This window comes from Vitis riparia, chromosome 5, assembly GCF_004353265.1.
Source record: "Vitis riparia cultivar Riparia Gloire de Montpellier isolate 1030 chromosome 5, EGFV_Vit.rip_1.0, whole genome shotgun sequence".
Taxonomy (NCBI): domain Eukaryota; kingdom Viridiplantae; phylum Streptophyta; class Magnoliopsida; order Vitales; family Vitaceae; genus Vitis; species Vitis riparia.
In genome coordinates, this window is record NC_048435.1 from 4,909,669 (window position 1) to 4,927,616 (window position 17,948).

A 17,948-nucleotide genomic window follows, 5' to 3' on the forward strand; every position below is an offset into this window, starting at 1 on the left:
TTTTTGTTCACAAAATATCAAAAAATAGTTTTTAAACAACTGTTCTTTTAAAAATCATTATCGAAAATATTTCCAAAATAAATATTAGGACTTATTTGGTAATTACTTTGAAAACATTTTTTTTTCTAAAACCAACAAAATAAAAGGAAGAAGGAACACATGTTTGACAACTGAAAAATAGAATATTTTTTTTAAAAAAATATTTTTTTTAATTATTTTTGCTTGTTTTATAAAGATTATTTTAAAAAATAATTATATAAATATAACAAATGATTAAAAATAAGGTATTATATAAAAAAGGTATTTTAAAAATATATTTAAAAACAAAAAATAGAAAAGTTAGAAATATTTATGTTTCCTAATAAACATTTGTTATATAAAACATTAAAAAAATAGTTTTTGAAACTGATTTCAAAAACTACTTTTCAAAACTCTTTTACAAAACAATTACCAAATAAGGCATAAACATCTCCGCCATCTCCGGTATCACTTTATTTTTCTTTTTCGCCTCTCTAAAATTCAAGAAGCTACCAAACCCGAGTCAATGTCAGTAAGAAATCAACAAACTCGTTTCTCTTGTATTTAATCAGTCAAGAGACCCACTTCCATATTCTGTCTTGTGGCACTAATTTCAAAACTATAGCTCAAATGAATTTCAGTACAAAAATTGCATGCATGCCTCCATATCTGTGATCGATAAAGGTGGTCCAAAACAGTGCCACCTCTATACATTAGCAAAAGAAAACAACAAAAATATGTTTAAGATTCCCTAATCTCCTTGTCATCTTTGGGCCTACCTGCATGTTCATAACCCTATGTAGTATGTACTCCAATTTATGTATTTGGCCTGACCTTGACCCAGAATGTTACAATTCATTTTTGTAATTCCTATTAAAGCACACTGCATTCACTATGGAATGTGACTAGCTATCAGCCAAATATATAGTAAAAAAATAATAGTGTGTAGATGAACATGGGAGTGATGATCTTGTGATAGTTAAGAGAAATCATAGAGGAGAGGAGTGTTTGATCAAAAAACAATCTAATTTTTGGATCTCTTGGAGCAATCATGTACAGTGATAAAATGATTCATACATAATTTGTGGGAAGCCCGAGCAAAATTCTAGGCAAGACTCGGTCTGAAATATTGATTATGGAGGGATTGTTAGCCGACCAAAATCTAAAGAATGGAGACACCAAAGACAAAAGGGGCCTAGCTGTTGTCCTTACCTAAACCAACTAGCCTCGTCAAATTTGCTACTCGAGCATAAAATATAGAAACCACCTCATGCACTCTTCAGTGTAGTTGTTGATATGTCTCTTCGGATACCCTTTCTTTGTCTCCTCTTTTGTCATATAAAAATTCATAAAAATGATTAAATTATGAAAAAAGCAAAGCATGCACTCTCTCTTTGAACTTCTTAATACCATCCAAAGCTTGTCCTCTTCCTTACCCATTAATAAGTGTTTTCCCAAACGCATACCGGGTCTGACACTTCAAATGTTGGAAGCAGATAGAAATCAAATCAAAGTTTTCAGCATAGGAAAACCCCAGTAATTCAAAAGTATAAATTTTTCTTGTATCATGTGCCAACTGGCCAAAAGAAATTAATAGAAACTGATGAGAGGTAGTTCCTATATCATAGCTCATCAAATCATGGTGTAGCAGATTTTCTTTATTAGTTTTATAAAGAAGAGAAATTGCATACCAATGACTTTATTGAAAAGGGTAAATTTCAAAGATGGAAAGATTTTTCAAACAAAGGTGTGGACAAACTTATTTTGTCATGCCGAATAGTTTTGACAATGAGCGAAACCAGATTTAGCAATAGAAGCACAATTATTTAACTGGGGACTGCTAGTACTGCTACTGCTGCATGGCGTAGTACAAGAGAGAAGGCACAGTTTTTGAAGAGAAACAAAGCTAGAAAAATGACATGCATCGAGACACACTAACATCCCACGCTTCCTTAGTTTTCTCATTTCAAGGCATTTTTGCTTTGTCTTCATGGAAGAAACATCCTTCACAACAAAGACAAACCCTATTTACTGGTCTCTTGGAAATTCACCTCCTTCCAAAATAGCTTCCTAAAAATAATAATAATAAAAACTTAAGCGAACCACTGGGAAGCACCGTGTCTTTGCGGGCCGGCTGAGCCCCGGCGGCCATCTGAGGCGGTTGAGGACATGAGGCAAACGATAAGGTCGGCGAAAGCGCGGATGATGAACTTGTGGGTGTGTTTGGGGTTGAGTGTGAGATAGCAGAGGAGCAGCTCATGCAAGTAGTCCCAATCAGCCGCCACGTCCCTCAACTCTCTCGCTTCCGCCATCTCCTGCATTGATCGCCGGAAATCCTCGTACGGGTTGGGTGAGTAAGTATGAACCGCGACGCCTCCGTTGACAATTGCGTCAGACTCCGGCGGGGACTCCGAGGCCTCGAAAATGGAGTTTGAGCGGCCAGGGGATGAGAAGAAGAAGCGTTGGGAGGCAAAGACGGTGGCGAAATCAGGAGGTGATTCTGAGTCAACAGAATCCTCGGAGGTGGATAAAAAGTCGTCGGTCGTGCGGGTGAGCGATTTGGAGGTGGAATCAGAAGTGAGGTCGTAGAGGGAGTTGAAGTTCTTGATGAGGATTGACGAGGTAGAAGAAATGGATGATGACGATGATGGATGACGGTTGTGGTCATGTTTGGAAGGCGGAGAGGATGGTAGGGTCGTGGGAAAGCATTTCAATTTTGAGAGACAGAGGTTGAAATTCTTCCAGATGATGCTGGACATTTTCTCTTGTTACCCACTTAATAAGCTCAGAGATGGACGAGAGACGACTCAGATATATATCACTGTCCGATAGAAGGTATCACAGTACGAGTAGAGAAAGATCTATAGATAAAGGCCAAACAGAAAGAGGCTTTTTTTCGATACCTAAGGCCACTAGTGATGAGTGGAAGTTCTCATTCTGTGCATGTTACCCTTGCCTTTACCTATCTCATTATATATGCAGACTACGCACTCCTCATGTGATTGGAAAGGTAGGGTTGAATGCAACTCTATAGCTTCTAAGGAGGAAATGGAGGACCAGAAGAGTGACCTTATCGTTTTCTGTGTATTTTGGATTTAAATATATGTATACAGTATACAAGACAAAATGTAATGTAGTGAGGAGGTGGGCATCCGCCCGTTTCAAGGAGCTAACTACAAGGAGTGACAGCAGCCAACGCAAAAGGCTTCAAACCCCATTTCCATACACATTTTCTTAAAGCTCTTAGATGATCCGTTTCCACTTGTTTTTTTTTTTTTTTTTCTTCTTCTTTGCGGATTTGTGTGATTCACCAATCCATTTATTGCATACTACCAAATTCAGTAACTTTCCCTCTTACCAAAAAGACGTGAATACTGACAAGAATATGAGGGATCAGACTTCTGTCCCACTTCTTTTATGGAGCCTGATGTGTGACATTATATTGCAATTTTATCTGCCCATCAAAATGTAGGAATAATTGAAGAAGTTTTTATGGCATAATCAATTGAAGCATTGATTTCACCGTAATTTTCGAAATAATCTTGTAATATTCCATATAGGATGGGAAGAATTCTTGGTTATGACTTTATTACTTTATATATGCAATTTAAAGTCATAAAGTCTTTGAGCTTAAGAGGGATAATATGTACAGGGTTGAGAACCGTTGTTATAAATGATATTAGAGTTGATCGTCGACTTTGACCCTAATATGAGGGTTTATTTGCATCATAAGGGATATGCTTATTTGACTCAACAATCTCACAGGCATAATAAAAATATGTGTTTATATGATGGATAATTGTGACATCTCACATCAGATTAGATAAAGGAAATTTTTTTTGGCTATGAGTCCCTTTTAGCCTTATAGATGCATAAAAATCCGTGAGGATCATTTTAGAGCACATAACAAATAATATCTATATGATTAGAAATGGTCCTTATAATCCAACTTAATTTTCTAAATGAGATTTGGATGGGTCTCTGCGGTACGTACTTGTTGCAGGTGTCATTTGCCATATCAGATTTTGTTACCAAGTATTGGGTTCCTCTGAATCAAGTGGTTCAGAATTGCATGAAGTTTGAAGTTTTTTAAAAGATACCCAGTTTAGCCAGGGTTAAAAATCAGAGATTCGCCTGGAAACTTGACTTGAGCGGACTTAACATGGCATGGTGTCAGTGCTCCAAGAAGCTGACTATCTTTCTTGTCTTGGTTTACAATGTCTATATCAGCACACTGCATAGCATAGCCAGTGGCCACCATTATTTACCAAAATTGAAGCAGCTAGTAACCGGACCCAATGTACTCTCCAACTCGCACAGACGCTCCCGGCACCTCTTTTGTCGTCTTAATCGCTAGTGTTGGCTGCATCAACCCAATTCTGCAGTACAAGCTCAAGTTGGAGGAGATCCTTTACTCTCAACCCAATTTATTCAACTTAAGGCCCCACAAAAGTTGCACACATAAGATCAAATGCCCTCAAAGTGTTCGCATTCCAAAATATTGTATGAAGTTCTTGTAAAGTAACTCCCTCCCTGGAGAGCAACGAGCATCTTTGATCTTTATACGTATAGAAAGACAAAGACCATGGCAGCCAGAGACTGACTGAACAAAACTGGCTGCTTTTGTAGGGTTTTGGGCAGATGAAGTTTCATGCATGATTGTCCTTTGGAAGTAAAGTGGCTCACGAGGGCACGTCCTTCCTGGTCCAAGATACTAATAAGCTTTACTGAGGTGACCCTGTGACTTCCATTTATTTCAAAAAAATAAAAGGGCCGGCCACTGGTCCCTCTCTTTCTCAACTGCCTTGTTTTTACACACTATGGAAATATAGCCATGATGGGATCTCTAGTGGGGCTGCGCTCATGCTTTTACTCATAATTCTGATGGTCCATTGGTCCCCCATTCTGCAATCTGTTGCTGAGCTCCCCATAGTGTCCTCTTATGGAACTCATCTCAGGTCATGTATAATATAAAAACCTAGTTAACAAGGCTGATCCCCAAGCTTCATATATAGGTCCCCCATTGGACAAGGCTCTGCACGTTCAGAAGTAAATTATATCAAGGTCTTATGACCCGTAGAAGGCCCATTGTCTCGCTTAAATGACTCGATGGAGATTTAATGACTCTCATGTATTATGGAGTTAAGTTTTATTACACCATACAGGGGACTTCAAATAAATCTTTAGTGTGTGAAGACAAAAAAGTATGCAATCACAATTAAAGGGAGGAAAACTTTCACCATTATAACCTTTTCTTTTTTTTGATTAGTGGATATTAATTGTCTAACCATATTAAAATCTCCGTCTTTCCCTTATTTCTGCTCGTGTGTGAACATGTAATGCTAACATGTGAAGAGCCAAATATGAGGCAGGCTCAAGTCTTAACATAGTAAATATATGTCACACCCCAACATTTTAATTCTTACTTGCAGTTTGTAGACAAAACTATTATTCTATATTTGAAATTCCAGAGTGAGAAGAAGAATAAGAAGTTTTAAAATGCCAATTTTGAAGAGTCCAACCAGGTTTCATTAAAACAACTTTCTCATTCAAAGACAGACATGCATGTTAAGATTTCTTCAAAACTTAGTAGGATTTGGGTAAGATAAATACCTCCACAGCTTTTCCTAAATAAAAGTGTACAGGTTTGAAAGTTCAAGTTCCCCGTAAAAGATCAGTTTTGGATTTCCTCATAATCCTCAGTTCTATTTTGAAATATACTTAGTTTAATTGGTCCAAAGAATCTATTCATGGAGATTAAACAAACACAAGGGATATTTCTATTCATTTTCAGAATTTACACATACCACATCATAAGAAATTGTATTTCAACTTTACAAGTTTACATAGTACTGGAAAGTACTTCCTTCTTCTTTACAAGTTGTAGAAGTACTTCCTTTCTACAACTAATACAAGGAAGCTTTACAATGTAGCCTGAACATATCAAGTACATATATAGTTGAGCACATATCCAGCACCACTCTTCAAGCCTTCAAGTCAAGCATCAACACAATGAACCCTTTTAACTCCACCCAGAAATGTTTTAAAAGGGTAAGCTTCCATAGCTCAGTAGGGAAGATTTACCAGTTCAAATATAAACCATTTATAGGTTACTCACAAGGTTCATTATTAGCAACATACCCATTCAGTTCATTATAAACAATTAACAGTATGAGTAGAGCAAGATAAGCAATTCAACCAAACAGTGCTTTCTCATTCCCATCAAACATGATCAGTAATTACAAATACATTCTACACTACGAGGCACCCTGGTACTTGCTCATCTGAAATTTTATTATTACTAAGAAATTTTTCCTTATCTTCAGGTTCTTCCCGCAGCATGTATGTTTGTAACCCCACAAGGGCTTGAAGCCCTTTTCATCAATAAAAAGTACAGAGTCGGTCGTGTACCTTTTCGGGCCTTACAAGCCTACAAAAGCACACAGTCTTTTTCATCATTAAAAAATACTAGGTCGTGTAGCTCATGTTCGGGGTCGTACACAGATGAAGCCATGAAACCCACAAGGACAATAAACTTTTGAACAAGTAAAGGAAGGTCATGTAGCTCCTAAAAGGTTGTTTGCCCCAAATGTAGACGTTGGAGGACCAAACAAAACACTGACTAAATTCAAAAGGAAATTGAAGCGAATACGATGAAGTGTCCTACAAAAATGTCAATTGTTAAGCACCCATCAACAAAATAAGGCCTACCGTTTCACTTCATGCTGAACGTACACACAAAAATATCTCCGCAATAAAAATAATTCTGCCTCCATGCAGGGGAAAATTGATAAAAATAAGTGATTGAAAAATAAAACTGCTATCCCAGGTCTTAGGAAAAAGGGACAAGTGACCGGCCAAATATGGAGGCCCAACTTTTTATTAACACGAGAAGGATGTAAATGGCGACCGTCTACTCGAGAACACGAAATGAATCTGATCAACATGTGCCAAATTATGACTAAATAAATATCACTGAAAGAAAAATAGAGGAAGGAGAAAAATTAACAGCATGGACATCACACATGGATTTTTTTTTTTTTTTTTCCTTCTGAGTTAAGCGATGGGATTCCTTTATTTGATCTCCTGATTTCGTCCATAGAAGGATGTGTGGGCAGACCAGCAATTTTAAAAGCCAGTTAACTCAGCCATGATATGAAGTCAACCGGGTGCAAGATTTTAATGAATTAACATTTTATTAATAAAATGAAAGAAAAAAAATGGAAAGATTTTCGAAGTCAACTAGTTCTGTAAGAAAAGGGGGGAAAAGAGTAGGGGACTCTCAAATTGATAACTCATAGTTGAACAGACCACATGCTGAAATGCAGCCAAAATATGTCAAATGACAGTGGACAGACACTACGAAAACACGGGTAAAATTTCGCTCTCATTCTGATGCTCACACACTGAAACACTCAGAACGATAACAACAGAGTTAATAAACATAACCATATTCCACGCAAAAGCTTGGCTGCCTCTTCACCCTCATGTCTCTGCTTGATCGGGTTTATTACACCACACTTTCATTCAGGCGTGCAGCTGCAGCTACAGATGATGCCACTCCACCTGGATGCGTGGCCAAATTCGGGTTGTTCCGCATCTCCGCACTCATCACTCCTTCGGCATCCTGGCGCGTTACAGCTTTATCCGCCGGCAGTCTCGCCGTCGCATTCTGCCACGAAATATCACGCCTCCATATCAAAACAATTATACTACATGACTTCCGACCAGTCAATTGAATTGATATATTTTAGGGAACTCACCGACAAAACATCAGTAAGCTTAATCTTGTCCTCGTCTCGAGTCAGGCTGGTGTTCATAGATGCGCGGACTGAGCTGCAGCGGCAACCCCAGTTGGGCTTATGATAGTACTGCCGGTTGCTCTCACCTCTGCTGCTTGGATTGCCGCCGCATCACTTTGGTCCACCGGCTTATTACCGGCAGTTTGTGCAGTTGCTTCCAGTGCTTCACCTATAGTTATCACAGCCTGTCTCGCCGTTACCGTCGGGTTCATCTGCGACACAGGCGTCGGTTCAACATACTGTCCAAGAACCTAGCAAAAACAAAGAAAGAAGTTCAACAAACATAACGCTTCTGTAGCAGTTGTGTATGAAAATGGGACAATAAAGAGAAACCTGTCCTGCAACCGATTCGGTGATGATACGTCGACCGGGAACATCAGTCTCAGTAACGGTGACCCCTTCATCTCCGGCTGCATTAGTGATATCGGTATGACCGACAAGACCAGCTCTCTCGTTGCGGGTGGCGGCAGATTGCATGGTGGCGGCTGGGCCACCCTTCTGGGTCTGTCCAAGCACCGCAGTCTCAGCGGACTGCATCAGAGCAGCATCTTGAGGTGCAACTGGTTTATCTGCGAGGCTTCCCGCCACCGGAAAAACGTCCCCGTACTTTATTGGCTCTTGGTCGGACTGAGGTCGTCGTGGCTGTTCCTGACTCATCTTCGTCTTACGCTAAGAATGCTCGGTTTGAGTTTGGGGAATTGGATGTATGGAGAGAGGCTATAAAAGAGCGGGCAGGGTAAGTAAGGCAGTGCCACGTTGCAGTATGCAGACACGTTTCAAGAAAGGAGAAAGCAGTTGTCGACGTGGGTGTAGGTGTCAAGTGGAGAGGGATTGGGCGAAACATCAATGAAGCTTGGGCCTTGCATCCCACACGTTGCAACTTGTTTGATTGGTTTCACCGCCTCTGAGTTTTAGCGCTGGTAATAATGATAAATTATAATTTTGAGTTTATTTTTACTTTAATTTAATTTTAATTTTTTTTTTGTTGGTACTTTATTTAATTTTGATTATCTTAATAAAAGTAAATAAAATAAAATAAAATGCCATTAAAATGTAGATTCACCCTTTTTTTTTAACAATTTTTTTATTGGATTTTAAATTGAAGATCGGTCACATAAAATATTCATAGTTTTTTTTTAAAAAAAATTATTTTTCAAAAAAAAAAAAAAAAAAAGGCTGCCTGTTTCAACCGTAATAAAATCATTTTTACATATATTTATATAGTAATAGATTTTTTAATCTTTAATAAGTAGCATAGAAACAAAATTAACAGTTCAGATTGTTACAACTTGAAATAGGGTATAAACATACGGATCCGACAATAAAGGGTGCATTAGACATCAAAAGTTAGTTCTCCAGTAGGCTGCCATCGACTAGCAACGCTACTACTACCTTTCTTTCAACAAATAGTTGTACGTACAATTTAATCTTGAGGCCCCAATTATCTGGGGTCTTAATTTAAGTAATTTGGGCCTGGAATATGAGGTGAAATTTTTCCAAAAACCAATTGCAGCATAACTTTAGCAATCAAAGACAAAAGATGACACCTCACTGTTCCCATCTCATTGCTCATTGCACATGTTCTGCTCGGCACAAGAAGATGAAGATAGAAAATTATCCAACAATATTTAAAAGCACACAGACATTACAGACATTACAGCTTAATAAATTGTAGATGGGCATCTTGATCACAAGTTACCATCTTTTGATATTTATTTACCTTCTGCTCTAATTCATAGGGACATACATTTATATGCAATCATACGAAAAACCAGCCCTTCTTACTGCATTGCAGGTTCCCAGTTTCCCACCTCCAATCCATTACCTGCAGATTACAGTAAGTTTTCAATGATTTATGTGAATGCCACATATATATATATATATACTATTGGGGAGGATGCGCTCAACATAGGAAAAAAAAACAAAATTTCTACTAGTAAAAAGGATAGTCATAAAAGGTTACCATCAGGATCAAAGAAGAAGGCTTGCTTGGTTTTCCCATCAGGCTGGGTATTCTCAAAAATCTCTATTCCCTTTTCCTGCATGCATGACCACATTCATTTCAGCCACTTCTTGTGGAAGAAGGAAACACAAGTTACGTACTGACATCCATTAACAGTAACAAACTAAATGCAGTGGTTTCTGAAAATTCCAGCCATTCCTACACCTTCCATCAAATGCCCACCAGTGCAGAGACAATCAAGGACAAACAAGTTCCCAAACCACAAAAACACCTCAAAATTGGCACTCCTTTGGTTTTTTTTTTCCATAGGCAATGAAAATATACTAAAAATGCCAAACAGAACCAAGTACAGAGGTAGTATACAAAATGAGCCGATAAGCAAAGCAAAAAAATGTGACGGACTCCAAGAAACACAGCTCCCTCACAGAGACCCGAACCAATTGATAAAATCTATCATAAGTGTAACATTTTGGTTGGGGGAACCCGTTTATTCCATACCCATATCAAAACATTGATACCATGGTCGTCAATGTAAAATTTAAAATGAAACGATTTCCTAACACCTTAAAACACAGAGTATCATTGTCTTCCTCTCATATGCACCTCCTATACCACTATGCAACAACACCTTTGGCAGTCACTTTCAAACCACTCATTACACAACGTCCCACTCCTATATCACAGTCCCTAGTTCAAGCTATTGTAAAGTGGCAGAAACCAGAACTAGTCTCCACATTTTTAGTTATATGTGCACTTTAACAAAAGTTCCACAACATAAATGATGCTTGATCTTCCTTGCAATAAGCCGGAAATTTTGATCAAATTCTAATACCACCTTAGCCATAAAAGGTACAAAATGGCAAATAGTTTGAAGAAGAATCCACTCTACACGTCTCCCATAATTGCAGAATGCATTCACATAGCATCACCGATACAGTTATTGGTAATTCACATTATTGTGATCCTTAGGGATCCGTTAGGATCATGGAATGTAGGAAGACAGGAAAGGGAAGGAAAGGGAAAATGAAGAAAATTTAGAAAATAAGTTTACACTTATGATCTTTTGGAAAATGCTATTAGCCTATGATATCGATTTGGTACTGAATCAGACATGTGATCTGGACTCAGTTCTCTCTCTCTTTTTCTCGAATTTTCTACGATAAATCAAACTAATTTAATCTTCTTTCCATTTTTTCCCCTTTATCCGTGCTTTCCAAACTGCAGACGGAGCCTAAACTTAATCGTTGATAAAGATTCCCCAATAACAGTATAATCATTAAAAAATGAAAAAAAAAAAAAAGGGGAGAAATTAACGATGATCTGACATTAATAAAAAGGTTACCTTTAGGGTTTGCACAAAGGATTCGTAATTGGAGATGGAGAAACAAATATGATGACTTCTGGTTAGGTGCTTAGGGTCAACGACTGCTGATGAGGGGTTCCATGGGGTTTCTGGAAGCTTGGATTCAGGGTCCTTCTGTATGAGATGGAGAGTGAAAACTGGGGGAAGCCTCAGCCACACCACCTCTACCCCCAAATTAGGGCTTTCTACCCGCTCAAACCCTAGGATCTGCGCAAAACATAGAGTGTTAGAAGGTGAAGTAGTTTCTGTTTCTTTCTGGAGAAAATAGAAACACACGGGGAAAACGAGAGGCGAATTCAGAATGAACCTCTTGGTAGAATTTGGCCAGACGCTTGACGTCGGCTGACCCTCTGGCAATGTGATGGATACATACTCCTTGGGCTGCCGCCATTTTCACCACTCCCACTCTTTCCGCTCAATGTTATGTATGGGTGTGATGAGGCCGATGGCAGTGTATATATTGGGAATTTGGGACAACGACGACGTCGTTTCTTAGATTACCACTTCCTCCAACACGCCTTCTCAGCCAGCAATGCCTCTGTTTTGTCTCATCCCAAAATAGCAGAGCTTGTACTCACACGACTACACGAGTAAAGAATATCTCCGGTCGGCTTGTCAATTTTCGTAAATTTGCTATTCCCGCTCCTGAGACTATAAGTTCCCCATGATTACGGCTTGTTTGGTAACATTTTCTAAAACGGTTGAAAGAAAGGTTGTGATAATGATTCTCAAAATCAGTTATAGAATATTTTTGGAATCAAAATTTATTTGAAACCTTGTAACCTTCCTAATCAATTTTTTTTAAACAAATAATATTTTATTTTTTATTTACTTCTTATATTTGTTCAACTATATTTTAAAATAATAAAAAATAATTCATAAAAACACATGTTTTCCTGATGAATTCTTAAAAGCTGTTTTTACATCGAAAATAAAAATTTGTCAAATGTGTTTTGAGTATGAAAAACAATTCTTAAACAAGTTGTTTTTCATAAGAATTAGAAACTCTTTTTAATACAGCCTTTAAACTTATTCTTGGTAGAATTAAGAATAAGATCTTTGCCAGATTTGGATTTTTAAATAATAAAAAGAAATTATGTTTGCATCCAACTAAATCAGATAAGAATATCCACAATGAAATAATATAAACTCACCTTGAGAAATGTGGGTTTTATCTGTTGTCGCCTGCGTCCATTGTCCAAGACTCAGCCACCTGGATGAGAGCTTAAGTTGAACACTAAAAGTGACGCCTAAGTTGCCTTCGGGCATTGATTGAACGCCAAACAATACCCATGATTAATGCAGCCATTACGGGATAAAACGCAATAATTAAGGTTGATTAAGGCAAGACAACATAGACGATCAATCATTGTCACAATTAACATGCAACCAATCCCATTTAAGACACCATTAAACGTCTAAATGGACATTACACGTGAGTGAGAATAAATAATTACTCATAACCACATGAAAGATATGCTGCATTCTTTCCAAAAAAACACATTTTCTTACTCAAGTCAATTCTCTGACTTAATCTTCGCAGAGGTGTACTTGGACCCATTTCCAGACATTCCTTTATACAGGACAAAACAAAGGTGGTCGTCTTGGATTCTATCTAGAAGGATTATCATTAGCCAAACACCAACAAGAAATACACATTTATATATCTCTTCATTGTTCGGTATAGTAAGGTCGAATATTTGTATGATGTCTTGTCTTTCAGGTTGGACCCCATTTTTGTGTCTAATATGTTAGCCTAAGGGTTCTCTTAATCACGTTTTGATGATAACAAATCTTAAGTTGTTAATTGGTTTGAATTATAAAGAATTTCTAGTGTTAGTTTGGAAATTCATCAAAGAACTTAATGGATGCAAGATCAAGACAATTGGAAGACCTTTAATCATAGGAAACATATGTAAGATGAATGCAGGGGTGCACTTAGAATTTTTATATCTTTTCATGCATTTTTAAAAACTCGATTTATGCATTAAAGTTACATTTCCATCTAAACTCGAGTTTTATCAAATGAACCTTAGACAAACCGTTTCAAAATTGACATATTAATTTATCTAAAGACCTTGTATAAGTGTTAGAAAAGAAAATAACAAAAAAAAAAAAAGGTTTTTGGGCCAAAATTGGTGAACCAGTTAAGGCACTAGCCAATTGGCTCAACCAACTAAAGTATAGGTTGACCGATTACATCTTCTCGATCGAGGTCTAGTTGAGAGATGCAAAAATCATATCTCTCTTCCAATAGCCTTGCATTCCCGATCGGGGGATATATCTTCCCTGTCAAGGTCAGGTCAAGGCCTAACAGTCACTTGTCATGCATTTATTACCTAATAAATAGTCAATCAATTGACCTCCAACTAGACCGATCGATTGAGGCTACTTTTGGCATTTTTTGCTCATGATGGTAGAAACCTATAAATTGAGAGCTCCACTTCATTTATAAGTAAGAGAACACCTATATTTGTTTGTTTGTCTGCTTGTTCTTACCTCAAAAGCTCTCATTCTTTCCTTGGTGCATTAAATTTTCATTTGTATATTTATTAGTGCACCATTATGATTCATCCTAGCATTTGAGTTGTATTTGAGTCCTTGTTGAGTGTTAAAAGTTTTAAGTGAGGAAATACTTAAAAGGGATTGTATAAGAGCCCATTGGAGCTGAAATCCAAGTGTAAAAGTGTTGGAAGCTTGGTTGAAACTTCAAGTATAGTAGAATCCTCACTTGGTTAGGAGCTTGAGGAGAGTGGACGTAGGCAAGGGGCACTGAACTACTATAAAATCTGATTTTGCTTTTTTTAACCTTATCTATTTAGTTTTATGCTTGCTTTGTTTGAATTTGTTGTGTTTGAATTTTTTTTAAAACCCAATTCACCTCTCCTCTTGGGTGTTTTTTCTAATGTCACTATGAACCACAAGGAAGAAATATTTGATTAAGACCTCCTGTCATTTCATTTGAGTTAACCTCGTATGAGTGACATTTTGGGACCATTCACAATTCCAAATATTTTCAGGTCTCATTGGTTTGTTTCTCTAATTGATGATTGTACCAGGGTAACTTGGATATTCTTAATCAAACAAAAATCTGATGTAAGTAGTGTTGTCTCTAACTTTCATTCCATGATTCAAAACCAATTTGGGGTAAAAATTAAAATATTTAGGTCTGACAATGCAAGGCATTATTCAACCAATTTTTGACATCCTACTTCCAAAAAGAAGACATTATTCATGAATCATCCTGTGTAAACACACCACAACAAAACAGGGTTGCTAAAAGGAAAAATAGTCATCTACTATACACTACTCGAGCATTGTTATTTCAGGGAGATGTTCCTAAATCTTATTAGGGAGAGGTTGTTCTTATTGCCACTTACATGATCAATAGACTACCCTCACAAATATTATTTCAAGACTCCCTTGGAAATCCTTGCGAAATTCTATCCACATGTCAGAACATCAAGCAGCATCATACCCAGAGTATTTGGTTGTACTTCTTTTGTCCATGTTCATAGTTAAGATAGAGGAAAATTAGACCCCAAAGCAATCAAATGTGTGTTTCTTAGCTATTCATCTACACAAAAAGGGTATACGTGTTATCATCCCTCCTGTAGAAAATTTTATATATCTACCGATGTCACATTTGCTGAAAACAAACCACACTTCACGCAGTCTTATCTTCGAGGGGAGACTTCACTCATGAAAGAAAAAGATTGTGGTGATCTCAATTCCTTTAGGCCTCTTGACCTACCCTCAATTTCACCTCTTTCTACTCAAAAACAGAATGTTCCAACCTTCATTGAGTCTATCTAAGTACCTGAATCTATGCTAGCTCCAGAACATGTGTCAACACCAGTAGTTACTCCAACTTTTATCCGTATTTATGACTCTATGCTATTTCCCCAGGTGTACTCAAGAAAAACAACTCTTCCAGACCTAACACAAGCTCAAAATGACATCCCAAGCCCTACTAATGAAGACATGGTAAGTTATGATCCATCTTTGCATATACAATCTGTTGAAACACTAAATAGGGATTTAGATCTTTCTATTGCTCTTCGAAAAGGTACCAGAGAATGCACAAAGTGACCTTTATATATGATATCCCATTATGTGTCACTCAAATGTTTGTGTAACGACCCGCACCCAACCATGTAGATATTGTCCGCTTTGGGCCCAAAGGGGCCCTCACGGTTTTAAAACACGTCTACTTGGTTAAGAGGAGTCTCTACATATATAGCGCCAGGAACATTCTCTCCTATCCGATGTGGGACATCACAAACACCCTCCCATGCAGACACAACATCCTCGTTGTGTCCCATGGGATTGCGGAACCAAACAGACAAAGCCAAACAAACCCCCACACCGGGGTTGGGGATCGGCTCTGATACCATTTGTAACGACCCGCACCCAACCATGTAGATATTGTCCGCTTTGGGCCCAAGGGGGCCCTCAAGGCTTTAAAACGCGTCTACTTGGTTAAGAGGAGTCTCTACATATATAGCGCCAGGAACATTCTCCCCTATCCAATGTCATCAGATAAGGGAGAATGTTCCTGGCGCTATATATGTAGAGGCTCGTATTAACCCTGTAGACGCGTTTTAAAGTCGTGAGGGCCCAAAACGGATAATATCTACATGATTGGGTGCGGGTCGTTACAAATGGTATCAGAGCCGATCCCCGACCCCGGTGTAGGGGTTTGTTTAGCCCCGTAAGGGGTGTTTGTTTGTTTGGCCCTGCAATCCCATGGGACACAACGAGGACGTTGTGTCTGCATGAGAGGGTGTTTGTGATGTCCCACATCGGATAAGGGAGAATGTTCCTGGCGCTATATATGTAGAGGCTCGTCTTAACCCTGTAGACGCGTTTTAAAGCCGTGAGGGCCCAAAACGGATAATATCTACATGGTTGGGTGCGGGTCGTTATAGTTTGTCTCCCCAACATAGAAATCTTATTGTGAGTCTAAACACTATTTTTGTTCCAAACTCTTTATATGAGGCATTATCACAAAGAGAGTGGAGGAATGCTATGAGAGAGGAAATGGATGCATTGGAAAATAATAAAACATAGGAGATTGTGGATAAGCCAAAAGGGAAGAACTTAGTGGGTTGCAAATGGGTTTTCACTTTGAAATGCATGGTTGATGGTTCTCTTGAAATATATAAAGCAAGATTTGTTGCTAAGAGATACACTCAAACATATGGAGTTGATTATCAAGAGACATTTGCTCATCTAGAAAAAAATGAACACTATGAGAATCTTGTTATCTCTCTTAGCTCATTTTAATTAGCAACTTCAACAATATGATGTGAAGAATGCTTTCTTGCACGACAACCTAGAATAAGAAATTTATATGAGCATTCCACCAGGATTTGAAAGAAATGAAACAGTTAATAAGGTGTGTAGATTGAGAAAAGCCCTATACGGGTTGAAACAATCGCCCAAAGCTTGGTTTGGGGAGATTTGCTAGAGTGATGAAAACAACAGGGTATAGATAGAGCCAAGGAGATCATACTCTTTTCATCAAACATTCGGCCACAAGGGGAATGGCAACCCTCCTAGTATATGTTGATGATATTATTGTTATGGGAAATGACGAGAAGGAGAAACAAGATCTGAAACAATGTTTGATCAAAGAATTTGAAATTAAGGAACTTGAAAGACTAAAATATTTCCTTCAAATTGAAGTCTCATACTCAAGACATGGAATTTTTATCTCACAACAAAAGTATGTGATAAATCTCTTGAAAGAAATAGGAAAACTTGGTTGTAAACCGACAACTAAACCAATTGAGCCAAACTAGAAATTAGGGAAAGCAAAAGAAGAACCAGTTGTTGATAAAGAAATGTATTAGAGATTGATAGGAAAACTCATTTATCTTGTTCATACATGACCAAATATAGCATACCCAGTAAGCATGATTAGTTAGTTCATGCATGATCTGACGGAGACACATCTTCAAGCTGCTTATTATGTGTTACACTACCTAAAAGATAGTCCAGGAAAGGGTGTTCTATTCAAAAGGAATAATGAACTCACACTAGAAGCCTACACAGATGCAGATTATGTCGGTTCATCAGTGGATAGGAGATCAACGTTTGGTTATTGCACGTTTCTTGGTGGAAATTTGATAACATGGAGAAGTAAAAAAGCATAATGTGGTGGCAAGGTCTAGTATTGAAGCAGAGTTTAAGGCAATGACCCAAGGAGTGTGTGAATTATTGTGGTTGAATATCATCCTAGATGATTTGAGAATCAAGTGCGAAGGTCCCATGAAGTTGTACTGTGATAATAAGTTAGCAATAAACATTGCTCATAATCTAGTACAACACAAAAGGACGAAACATATCGAGATTGACAAACACTTTATCAAGGAAAAGCTTGAAGGAGGTTTGACCTATATGCCTTATGTGCCCTCAGGGAGTCAACTAGCAAATGTTCTAACCAAAGGACTCAATGGTGCTACTTTTGATGGAATTATTTCCAAACTGGGAATGGAAAACATCTATTCTCTAACTTGAGGGGGAGTGTTGAATTGTACAATTGTTATAATCTAATTGACAAATCATCTAATTGACAAATCAATGTGTATATATTTAGTTAGGAAAATAATCCATTCAATCATGGGATTTATAGGTTTGATTTTTCTAAATTAGTTTTTTCCTAGAATAGTTGTGTACCAATTATTTTGTTCAATGACAAATCATCATTCTCTCATTTTTCTTGTCACAACATATGGCCAAAAGGATTTAGAAATATTTCAAATGTATAATGCCTGATTGTGATGTCCAGCCTACA

General features: G+C 37.7%; 3 protein-coding genes across 3 annotated transcripts; all 3 read right to left on the reverse strand.

Moving 5' to 3' along the window:
- Positions 1-1,701: 1,701 nt before the first annotated feature.
- On the reverse strand, positions 1,702-2,894 carry LOC117914909 (transcription repressor OFP11-like). The gene has a single exon (XM_034830428.1). The coding sequence runs from the start codon at positions 2,775-2,777 to the stop codon at positions 2,112-2,114; it is 666 nt and encodes a 221-aa protein (XP_034686319.1). The 5' UTR covers positions 2,778-2,894; the 3' UTR covers positions 1,702-2,111.
- A 4,396-nt stretch (positions 2,895-7,290) lies between these two features.
- Positions 7,291-8,596, reverse strand: LOC117914928 (late embryogenesis abundant protein D-34). The gene is given in 4 exon segments (XM_034830448.1): positions 7,291-7,690; positions 7,782-7,846; positions 7,849-8,071; positions 8,154-8,596. Coding segments are annotated over 4 exon segments (774 nt in total). The 5' UTR covers positions 8,478-8,596; the 3' UTR covers positions 7,291-7,528.
- Positions 8,597-9,349: 753 nt separating this feature from the next.
- On the reverse strand, positions 9,350-11,709 carry LOC117914089 (uncharacterized protein YwkD-like). The gene is made up of 4 exons (XM_034829279.1): positions 11,454-11,709; positions 11,126-11,353; positions 9,784-9,859; positions 9,350-9,645 (listed from the first exon to the last, which is right to left on the reverse strand). The coding sequence occupies exons 1-4, from the start codon at positions 11,535-11,537 to the stop codon at positions 9,602-9,604; spliced, it is 432 nt and encodes a 143-aa protein (XP_034685170.1). The 5' UTR covers positions 11,538-11,709; the 3' UTR covers positions 9,350-9,601.
- Between the last annotated feature and the right edge of the window lie 6,239 nt (positions 11,710-17,948).

Bases quoted from the DNA above. Each gene is read 5' to 3' on its own strand.
- LOC117914909 (XM_034830428.1), bottom strand. From the start codon at position 2,777: ATGTCCAGCATCATCTGGAAGAATTTCAACCTCTGTCTCTCAAAATTG.
- LOC117914089 (XM_034829279.1), bottom strand. From the start codon at position 11,537: ATGGCGGCAGCCCAAGGAGTATGTATCCATCACATTGCCAGAGGGTCA. The intron at 11,354-11,453 runs GTTCATTCTGAA...TGTTTTGCGCAG, and splicing joins TGGCCAAATTCTACCAAGAG to ATCCTAGGGTTTGAGCGGGT. The intron at 9,860-11,125 runs GTAACCTTTTTA...TCATGCATGCAG, and splicing joins CCTTTGTGCAAACCCTAAAG to GAAAAGGGAATAGAGATTTT.